General features: G+C 37.3%; 1 protein-coding gene across 3 annotated transcripts in view; it reads right to left on the reverse strand.

The window, feature by feature from the left end:
• SUPT3H (SPT3 homolog, SAGA and STAGA complex component) overlaps nucleotides 1–12229 on the reverse strand; it is a 242300-nt gene that overhangs the window by 52874 nt on the left and 177197 nt on the right. For all 3 annotated transcript variants that reach the window (XR_004254980.1, XM_032213304.1, XM_032213305.1), the window contains 2 exons: nucleotides 9493–9605; nucleotides 8481–8585 (listed from right to left, as the gene is read on the reverse strand). Coding sequence is in view for 2 of the 3 variants with exons in the window: in XM_032213304.1 (XP_032069195.1) it covers nucleotides 8481–8585; nucleotides 9493–9605 (218 nt within the window). In the remaining variant the exon portion in view is untranslated. The remainder of the gene's footprint in view (nucleotides 1–8480; nucleotides 8586–9492; nucleotides 9606–12229) is intronic.

Here is a 12229-nt window from a genome sequence, read left to right on the forward strand (position 1 = left end):
TTCACCTATTTTCTCTGAGTACATATACCTATCAGTTCCATGTTTTAATGGTAGAAGATGAATATGACCAGAAACTGGGGCATTCCAACAATTGCACCATTTCTTTCTGGAGCTATTCCTTCCCAATCCTCCCTACCTCCAAAATCCAGGAAGATCCATATAGATAAGTTTCTGTTCTTCATAGAGATTATACCTGATTAAGCTTCACTGTTGAATCTAAATGTATTCTAAAATACCGTATATCCTAAATCATACAATGTGAATATAAATCTTTCTGGTCAAAGTCTAATAGTACTCAATATATACAATAGCATTCCATAAATATATTTTCAGAAGATATTCACTGTCCCTGCCACCAGTCTTCCATTTCTAAATAAAATGGCAACTATAAGTAAAGGTGGGCATCAATAGTCTCTAGGAGATTATTGTATTATAGCTAATAATAATAATAATAATAATAATAATAATAATAATAATAACTCCGCCGTTGCCGGTCCCAAGCCCGGATGAGAAAGGAGGAAGGTTGGGGTCAGGTTGGCATCTGGTCCCGTAAAAAAAAACCTGCCAACCCATACAATATGGTGAAAAAAACAAATAAGAATTCCATACCGCATCGGTCGTCGCGCGGGTTAACAAGGGCCGCGGCGGATGTTGGGGTCCCTGGACATCCGTCGACAAGTGGGCTACAAGTGGACCAGCCAACAAAACGACAAAAATATAGTGCAGATGAAAACCGTGCCATAATGGCCTGTTACTACAACTCAGAGCCAGAAAAAAGAGGCTATTTAAAGAGAATGTATGAATTATGGAAACAACAATATCCACATTCAAATGTTAGTGAACAACGACTAGCAGATCAAAGGCGATTTATTATACGGAATAAAGTATTTAGTGAAGTTGAACATGAGGAAATTCAGGCAAATTGCAGAACCCAAAAAACAATATCACAAGCGGAAATAACTGATATTCAAGACACAACTAAAGACATTATAGTAGAACTCCCAGAAGAAGCTCTCGGGGAGGAAATAACATCACCACCACTAGAACCAGTTATCACTGAACCAACTGATGAACTAACTCAAAAACAAAAAGAATTGAAGGATAAGATCATGGAGCATTTTCTGCTTAATGAGGAAAGGTAACGTTTACCATCACTAAAAACTGTGCCTAAGAAAATTTTGGCCCCTATCATGAAAATGGTTAATGCAGTGTTTTCAACAATTGAACCGGGATCCATCTTGGAAACAAACCAGTTAATGTACAGCGCAGCTGTAATAGTCACTAATGAACTAGGCATTAAAATTAAAGTACCTAGTCACACAACAGAAAAAGCATCAAAGCCAAAGTGGAAAATCCGTTTAGAACAAAAAATAAAAAAATTAAGGGCAGATGCTAGTAACTTAAAGAACATGAATGAGCAACAGCTTAAAAACAACAAAATCATAGATCGGCTAATCAGGAGATATAGATTGGATACAAGAAACATCAATGAAGCTGTAGAGATTGTAAAACAGCTGATAACAGCAACAGCTAGAAAAATTGAAAGATATGAGGCACGAATCATCCAAAATAAACAAAATCAGCAATTTCGATCAGACCAACGGCGTTTTTATCAAAGTCTTAATGTAAATGGTGACACCAAAAGTGAAAAACCAGAAAAACAGGCCACAGTTGAATTCTGGAAAGAATTGTGGGAAAATGCAAAGGACTACAACAAGGAAGCAAAGTGGATACATGACTTTGAGAAAAGCATTGGCAACAAACAAATGCAAGTATTAGAAATAACAACTGAGATGGTCAAAAATCGAGTTAAAAAGGTAAAGAATTGGACATCACCTGGAAAGGACCAATTACATGGTTTCTGGCTCAAATATCTGACCAGTTTACATGAAATATTGGCCAGGCAACTGAATGAAATTTTACAAAATGGTCACATTGATGAATGGTTGACAACTGGAAAAACATACTTGATTCAGAAAGATGCAACTAAAGGAACAACACCTGAAAACTACAGACCAATAACATGCTTCCCAACAACCTTCAAACTACTCACAGGCATTATTGCAGATAACATGATGGATTATTTGGAAACAAACAACATCTTGCCAGTAGAGCAAAAAGGCAACAAAAGAAGGAGCAGGGGCACAAAAGATCAGCTTCTAATTGATAAAATGATATTAGAAAATTGTAAGAACAGAAAAACAAACTTGAATATGGTCTGGATTGATTACAAAAAGGCATTTGACTCACTGCCACATAGTTGGATCATAAAATGCTTAGAAACAACTGGCATTAGCAAAAATATTACATCCTTTACTGAAAAGGCGATGAAACAATGGAGAACTGAGTTGGCAGTAGGGAATGAGATCTATGGAATGGTTAATATCAAGCGAGGAATTTTCCAGGGTGATTCACTTTCACCTCTTCTCTTCATCATCGCAATGATCCCACTATCAGTAATCTTAAAAAAAAATGAAATTAGGCTACCAAACAGCCAAAGAAGCTGAAAAAATTTCACATTTACTATATATGGATGATTTGAAACTCTATGGAAAGTCAGAAATAGAAATCCAATCATTGACAAACACAGTCCGAGTATTCAGCACCGATATTTCAATGCAGTTTGGCATGGAAAAATGCGCCACTGTATCCATAAAAAGGGGCAAAATCACTGCATGTGAGGGAATTGAAATGCCCAATGGCCAATTAATTAAATGCAAAGAAAATGAAGCCTACAAATACTTAGGCATTCTGCAGTTGGATAACATCAAGCATGGAGAAGTAAAAACTATTGTCAGGCGAGAGTACACCAACAGAGTTAGGAAAATTTTAAAATCTAAATTGAATGGTGGAAATACAATCAAGGCCATAAATACCTGGGCAATACCAGTTATAAGATACACAGCTGGTATAGTTAACTGGACACAAGCTGATTTGGACCGTTTGGACCGAAAAACCAGGAAACTAATGACAATGCACTACAGTTTACATCCACGTGGTGATACTGATAGACTATATCTGCCCCGAAAATCAGGTGGCAGAGGATTATTACAAGTGAAGCAAACAGTTGAAGAAGAAAAACATGGACTGGCTGATTATTTAAAAGAAAGTCAAGAACATCTATTAATCGAAGTAAAGAACAAAAATCTACTGAAGGCCCAACAGACAAAACAAGAATACAGAAAAGATGTGATAAAATCAAGAATGGAGAGTTGGCAGAACAAAGCACTGCATGGCCAATTTCTGGAAAAAATAAAAGATAAAGTGGACAGTGAACAAACTTGGTTATGGTTAACAACAGGTACATTAAAGAAAGAAACAGAGTCACTAATCCTGGCTGCGCAAGAACAAGCTATCCGCACAAATGCCATTAAGGCCAAAATCGAAAAATCCTCTGATGATGCCAAATGCAGACTTTGCAAAGAAGCTGATGAAACTGTTGATCACATACTCAGCTGCTGTAAAAAAATCGCGCAGACTGATTATAAATTGCGGCACAATTCAGTAGCACAAATGATCCATTGGAATTTGTGCAAAAATTATAATATTAAAACACCAACAAACTGGTGGGAACATCAGCCTGAAAAAGTCACCGAAAATCAGACGGTCAAGATCTTGTGGGATTTCCGTATACAAACCGACAAAATACTGGCACATAATACACCAGACATCACACTGGTTGAGAAAAATAAGGTCACAATCATAGACATCGCAATACCAGGTGATAGCAGGGTCGCCGAGAAGGAACATGAAAAAATCGCAAAATACCAGGACTTAAAAATTGAAATTCAACAACTATGGCACAAACCAGCAGTGGTAATTCCAGTGGTAATTGGCACACTGGGTGCTATTCCAAAAGCACTGGAATTACATTTAAAACAGTTAAAAATTGACAAAATCACCATCAGTCAAATGCAAAAAGCCGCACTGCTTGGATCTGCACGCATATTACGAAAATATGTTACGACGTCCTAGGCCCCTGGGTGGGGCCCGACTAGTAACCAATGCCAAATTTGGCGAAACAACTGGCCGCTGTGATACAATTGAGTAATAATAATAATAATAATAAAGATGATGATGATTCCACAAAAAACCACCTTACTTGGAACAGCTTATATCCTTCGATGTTACCTTAACTCCGTCGTTGCCAGTCCCAAGCCCGGATGAGAAAGGAGGAGGGTTGGGGTCAGGTTGGCAACTGGCCCCATAAAAAAAACCCGCCAACCCATACAATATGGTGAAAGAAACAAATAAAAATTTTATACCGCATCGGTCGTTGCGCGGGTTAACAAGGGCCGCGGCGGATGTTGGGGTCCCTGGACATCCGTTGACAAGTGGGCTACAAGTGGACCAGCCAACAAAATGACAAAAATATAGGGCAGATGAAAACCGTGCCACAATGGCCTGCTACTACAACTCAGAGCCAGAAAAAAATAGGTTATTTAAAGCGAATGTATGAATTATGGAAACAACAATATCCAGATTCAAATGTGAGTGAACAACGACTAGCAGATCAAAGGCGATTTATTATACGGAATAAAGTGTTTAGTGAAGTTGAACTTCAGGAAATTCAAGCAAATTGCAAAACCAAAAAAACAATATCACAAGCGGAAATAACTGATATTCAAGACACAACTAAAGATATTATAGTAGAACTCCCAGAAGAAGCTCTCGGGGAGGAAATAACACCACCACCACTAGAACCAGTTATCACTGAACCAACTGATGAACTAACTCAAAAACAAAAAGAATTGAAGGATAAGATCATGGAGCATTTTCTGCTTAATGAGGAAAGGTAACGTTTACCATCACTAAAAACTGTGCCTAAGAAAATTTTGGCCCCTATCATGAAAATGGTTAATGCAGTGTTTTCAACAATTGAATCGGGATCCATCTTGGAAATGAACCAGTTAATGTACAGCGCAGCTGTAATAGTCACTAATGAACTAGGCATTAAAATTAAAGTACCTAGTCACACAACAGAAAAAGCATCAAAGCCAAAGTGGAAAATCCGATTAGAACAAAAAGTCAAAAAATTAAGGGCAGATGCTAGTAACTTAAAGAACATGCTTGAGCAACGGCTTAAAAAAAACAAAATCATAGATCGGCTAATCAGAAGATATAGATTGGATACAAGAAACATAAATGAAGCTGTAGAGATTGTAAAACAGCAGATAACAGCAACAGCTAGAAAAATTGAAAGATATGAGGCATGAATCATCCAATATAAACAAAATCAGCAATTTTGATCAGACCAACGGCGTTTTTATCAAAATCTTAATGTGAATGGTGACACCCAAAGTAAAAAACCAGAAAAGCAGGCCACAGTTGAATTCTGGAAAGAATTGTGGGAAAATGCAAAGTACTACAATAAGGAAGCAAAGTGGATACATGACTTAGAGAAAAGCATTGGCAACAAACAAATGCAAGTATTAGAAATAACAACTGAGATGGTCAAAAATCGAGTAAAAAAGGTAAAGAATTGGACATCACCTGGAAAGGACCAATTACATGGTTTCTGGCTCAAATATCTGACCAGTTTACATGAAATATTGGCCAGGCAACTGAATGAAATTTTACAAAATGGTCACATTGATGAATGGTTGACAACTGGAAAAACATACTTGATTCAGAAAGATGCAACTAAAGGAACAATACCTGAAAACTACAGACCAATAACATGCTTGCCAACAACCTTCAAATTACTCACAGGCATTATTGCAGATAACATGATGGATTATTTGGAAACAAACATCATCTTGCCAATAGAGAAAAAAAGCAACAAAAGAAGGAGCAGGGGCACAAAAGATCAGCTGCTAATTGATAAAATGATATTAGAAAATTGTAAGAACAGAAAAACGAACTTGAATATGGTCTGGATTGATTACAAAAAGGCATTTGACTCACTGCCACATAGTTGGATCATAAAATGCTTAGAAACAACTGGCATTAGCAAAAATATTACATCCTTTACTGAAAAGGCTGTAATATCCATTGTCTCCAAACAATGGAGAACTGAGTTGGCAGTAGGGAATGAGATCTACGGAATGGTTAATATCAAGCGAGGAATTTTCCAGGGTGATTCACTTTCACTTCTCTTCATCATCGCAATGATCCCACTATCAGTAATCTTAAAAAAAATGAAATTAGGCTACCAAACAGCCAAAGAAGCTGAAAAAATTTCGCATTTACTATATATGGATGATTTGAAACTCTATGGAAAGTCAGAAATAGAAATCCAATCATTGACAAACACAGTCCGAGTATTCAGCACCGATATTTCAATGCAGTTTGGCATGGAAAAATGTGCCACTGTATCCATAAAAAGGGGCAAAATCACTGCATGTGAGGGAATTGAAATGCCCAATGGCTAACTAATTAAATGCAACGAAAATGAAGCCTACAAATACTTAGGCATTCTGCAGTTGGATAACATCCAGCATGGAGAAGTAAAAACTATTATCAGGCGAGAGTACACCAACAGAGTTAGGAAAATTTTGAAATCTAAATTGAATGGTGGAAATACAATCAAGGCCATAAATACCTGGGCAATACCAGTTATAAGATACACAGCTGGTATAGTTAACTGGACACAAGCTGATTTGGACCGTTTGGACCGAAAAACCAGGAAACTAATGACAATGCACTACAGTTTACATCCACGTGGTGATACTGATAGACTCTACCTGCCCCGAAAATCAGGTGGCAGAGGATTATTACAAGTGAAGCAAACAGTTGAAGAAGAAAAACATGCACTGGCTGATTATTTAAAAGACACTCAAGAACATCTATTAATCGAAGTAAAGAACAAAAATCTACTGAAGGCCCAACAGACGAAACAAGAATACAGAAAAGATGTGATAAAATCAAGAATGGAGAGTTGGCAGAACAAAGCACTGCATGGCCAATTTCTGGAAAAAATAAAAGATAAAGTGGACAGTGAACAAACTTGGTTATGGTTAACAACAGGTACATTAAAGAAAGAAACAGAGTCACTAATCCTGGCTGCGCAAGAACAAGCTATCCGCACAAATGCCATTAAGGCCAAAATCGAAAAATCCTCTGATGATGCCAAATGCAGACTTTGCAAAGAAGCTGATGAAACTGTTGATCACATACTCAGCTGCTGTAAAAAAATCGCGCAGACTGATTATAAATTGCGGCACAATTCAGTAGCACAAATGATCCATTGGAATTTGTGCAAAAATTATAATATTAAAACACCAACAAACTGGTGGGAACATCAGCCTGAAAAAGTCACCGAAAATCAGACGGTCAAGATCTTGTGGGATTTCCGTATACAAACCGACAAAATACTGGCACATAATACACCAGACATCACACTGGTTGAGAAAAATAAGGTCACAATCATAGACATCGCAATACCAGGTGATAGCAGGGTCGCCGAGAAGGAACATGAAAAAATCGCAAAATACCAGGACTTAAAAATTGAAATTCAACAACTATGGCACAAACCAGCAGTGGTAATTCCAGTGGTAATTGGCACACTGGGTGCTATTCCAAAAGCACTGGAATTACATTTAAAACAGTTAAAAATTGACAAAATCACCATCAGTCAAATGCAAAAAGCCGCACTGCTTGGATCTGCACACATATTACGAAAATATGTTATGACGTCCTAGGCCCCTGGGTGGGGCCCAACTAGTAATCAATGCCAAATCCGGTGAAACAACTGGCTGCTGTGACACAATTCTGTTGTTGTGATGATGATAATAATAATAATATTGGAACATCTTACATCCTGTGATACCTTTAACACCAAAAAACGTTAGCATCTCCCTATTCCAGGTCTTTGGGAAGCACTTGATAGATGGGACAAAAATACCAAATGTAGTTCATCTGGTTCATTATGTAAGGTATATTAATTCTAAAACTAAGTTGTGAATGCTAATACAAATTTTATTACAAAGTTATAGCAACAGAATCTTGCAAGACTGAATGTGCTCCCCCCACGTCCCAACGCACAGACACTTTATCTATTTGAGAACTAGGGGTCTCATCCAAGATGGTTTCTCAAGTTAAATAGCTTCAGTTTCTTCCTTCTGTTCCTCAAGGCTATTTCTACTTCCTTTTACAATAGGCACTGGCCACATTTAGCCCTGAAGGAAAAAAAAATGCTCACCTCTGCAAAGGAGCTATTGAATAAGTGTTTTAGCATATAGTTAGTTCCAATAGAAGAGAATATCTTCAGTTGAGGGTTGAACTATGGAGTCCTTGGTATCTTTGAGCTTAGTTGTTTGTTTACAGACATTTTATTTCTTGACTAGGTAACGTCATTTCTCTCTCTATAGGTTTATTTATATGCAGAAAAGTGTGGTGGGAGCCTTTTCAGGTAAAGTGATTTAGATCCCTTAGAGCTTCCATAAAAATTTATATTGAAATTTAAGTCCTTGTGATAAAGCAAATCAATAAAGTATACACTATATTCTGTAAGCTGTAAACTTTAAGGTCATATTTACCTCAGAATGGTGATGCTGAATAAAAGTAGCAGATATTGCATGACTAAAAGGGTCACCAGTTTTCGGTATCATATCCTGCTTGACCAAAAGAGCCAAATCCACCAGCTAAGGAAAAATTGACAATTTAAAAATGGACAAAAGGAAATCTTAACTTGATTGGCTATTAATAAGTGTAGGATGCACTGAAAAAGGATGTTTTTTTTAATGTTTTGATATCAATTTAGTCCTAGAAAGTATTAGAGACAAATGTTTTTGTCCTTTGTATGAGGATAGTATCATTCCATATTAATTTGCGTTAGGAATATGCAAAATGTTCTGAGCACCCACCATCCAGCATATGAAACAGCCAGTTTTTGGTAGTTCATTATCTAGACTAAACCACGCATGGACCTGAAGCAAGCATGCTTTCAAGGTTGGTTGAAGACGAGAAAAACAGGAGGAGGAAAAGCAGGAAGAGGAATGGGCAAGGTGGTTGGATATTCTACCCTTGAATTTAAGGGAGTGGCATTTGGAGGCAGTGGTGGATTGCAGGGGGTACGCCCCAATACGCGCATACTGAACCCTGCTCAGAGCACCGGGTACCGTTCCGGTATGGTACTCTGGAGGGCCCGCCTGCCCGTCCAAGCTCCTTACCTATCCTTTAAAGCCTTCTATGCTTCTGCGCATGCACATGGCGCGTACAGCACCTGCCTGACACTTCGCCATGCTGCTGAAGCATTGTGGAGGCTTGCGGAGGCATCACTGGCAGGTACAACTCATGCACGCATTGCACACGTTCATATGGAGGACTCTGGGCCCCATTGCAACCAATACGGAATCCACCACTGTTTGGATCCGGACCCCACCACTGTTTGGAGGCTAAGGAGGGATGGGGAACAAAAGTATAGGGAAGATCTTGCTAGGTTGGTTCAGTCTGTTGTGGGTGTTGTCCATAATTGCCCTCAAATTCAAATGTAACTAAATGGCATCTTCCCCTAAAATCATCAGAAATAAAAAAATATTTTCTCATTACCTGTGCTACTGTCTCATATGCTAAATAAGCCAGCATTTCCATAGCACTTGCATTTGGTTTTATTTCCATGCTACTACAGTCCAACCAGTCTCGAAATTTGGAGGCTTTTTTGGCTGTATTGGAAAAAAAATTAAATATTAAACCTGCATCTTCTAATTTCTACTGCTTCTTATGAAGAGTAAGACCTTGTAACCTCTGATGTAAGTGAATATGTAAGTATTCAGGATTCTGAGTTAACTGACAAGTAAGTAAGTAGGTAGGTAGGTATTCCCCACCTTTATTATTTTTACAAATAACTTAAGGCAGCAAACATATCTAACACATGTTCCTCTTTTCCCCCACAACCTATTTTCCCCATAACAACCAACCTGTGAGGTGAGTTGGGCTAAGAGTGACTGGCCTAAGGTCACCCAGCTGACTTAAGACAGGACTTGAACAAACTTTTCAGGGAGAGCCAATCATCACCATCATCATGTCCTATGCTAAGCTACAAGCATATTCCACAAATTTCAGTCCGCAGCTACAGTATCTGCATCCTTCCATTAAGATTGGTGTTTTTGAGATCTTCCTGAAATGTTTGGCAACAAGCTTGCTTTGGACTTCCTCTTTGTCTCTGACCACCTGCTGGTATCCAATTGATTGTGGTTTTTGTTGGACATTGTTCATTCATGTGGAGTTCATGTCAGGCAAAGAGCATTCTTCATTCTGTCACTATCTCAGAGAGTCTTCATGAGTTACTTTTTTGTAGAATGTCCTTCTTTGTGACACGGTACAAATGATACAAAGAATCATTCTGAGATAACATTGTTGGAAGACATTGATCTTATGAATAATTTTTCTTGTAGATTTCCCGATCTCACTGGCATAAGATGGCAGTCAGTATGACAATGGAATTAAATAATCTGATCTTTGTTGCTAACAGAACCTGAACCAGAAGCTAGCAGTCTTAGGTAGCCAAACAATTACTTTGTTAACACTGTAGTCTCCCGGCTAATGTATAATCGCTTTATGCTAAATAAATAATCTGTCCTTTCGGATAAATGGATATAATATCAAAATAAATGAAAGCTTCCCTATGCTTTAAAATATATTTTGAATGTTTCTCTTCTTTTTCTTTTTTAAAAAGGTCATTCTGGTATGATGAAAACAGAAGTGGAAACATCATTTACAAAGCATACTGATAAGATCCTACATTTAGATGGAGGAGGGCAGGTGATGTGAGCCTCCTACATTGATTACAAGTTGACTTTGAGGCAGGGGCAGCACAGGTGAATATGGAATTATTTTATTCCATGTTGTCACTTATTTCTGAATATGATTTATATCAATATCTGACAAATACTTTGATTTATTTCAAAATACATTTCATTCTTTAACCAAGTCAATGCAATATTGTTCGCGTAAGCAGCTTTGAATCAGATATTTCAAAAACAACTATTATTTTTATACTAGGTTTTCATTTCTGTGTTTTATAGTTGAATTCTACTAAATAACTACAGTATCACAGAAAACAATATGTATTTATATAAGTGTTTTTCCAAGTTCAAATTTTTGATACTATTGTCTGAAAGAAATATATAATCAAGGTATACCCTTGATTATAATTAAAAGGTGCAAAATGTGAGGTTATCACATTTTAAGATGAAGAGTTTTCACTTAACTATTTACAGATGCTTAAAATGAACTCAGAAAAAAGCAATGAAACAGCAAAAACACTACTTACAGACCAAACTTCTCTGCTATTTGACATTTACAGAAGACACAATTGTGGATGTGTCATTTATTCTTCACATTGTGATTCTCAAGTGAACCAGTCATTTCTCCAAATCAAATGCTTGTTATGGAAAACTAGATAAGTGCCTTTCATTTAAAGATTTTGTGCTTTTGTGCTTTCATTTATCACTGGAACACACTGTACTATTTTGTTGAGTTTTTTTAGGACTCCTTCAGTGTGCCCTTTTTTCTCTCTTTGACCTTGAAGGCTCTTAGCATTATTGTTAGTTATTTTTTATTATTGTTTTGTAACAAAGACTTTTAATAAAGTAAGAGATAATTAAAGTTATGTTATTTGGAAATGTAGGGGAATACATGGTAACTTTACCTGGTTAATTAATTAATTAATTAATTAATTAAAAACTGGCTGTAGATTTAAAATTAATCCCAACATCTGTTGTACTTTTTCTTACTACTATTGATCTCATTAATTTGCCATCACATTCTGCTCTTTTTAAGCAGATCCTTGCATGATCCTGCCTTTATTATTTCTCTACTTTTTCCATAGGGGGAAAACTCACAAAATTATTTCAGAAAATAATTGTCCTTGTTAAATATCAGATGGCTAGGTAATCAATATCACATGTAATCTGTTGCTCTTTAATTTCACTGTAAAAATAAGACAAGCTGAATATATTAATAGATAGTAGAAATACACCGAAGGGAGGAGTAGAGGGATAGAAGAAAGAGGGGTAGAGAGGGTGGGAGAGAGGATGGGAGGGAGGGTGAGAAGGAAGGGAGGGAGTGTACTGGGAGAGAGGAGTGGTAGAGGGGGAGGGGAAGTAGGGTAGAGGGGAATGTTGGAGGGAAGATGGAAAGTTGGAGGGGGGCGAAAGAAAGGGTGTATGGAGAGTCGAAGAAGTACATTGGGTTTCTATTTTGGGGGGTATTGTTGACAAGAGGAATGGCTGTGTTTATTGTTTAATGTTATATGGCCCCGGTTATACACAGTATATATGTGACT

The sequence above is a fragment of the Thamnophis elegans genome, chromosome 3, assembly GCF_009769535.1.
Source record: "Thamnophis elegans isolate rThaEle1 chromosome 3, rThaEle1.pri, whole genome shotgun sequence".
NCBI lineage: Eukaryota > Metazoa > Chordata > Lepidosauria > Squamata > Colubridae > Thamnophis > Thamnophis elegans.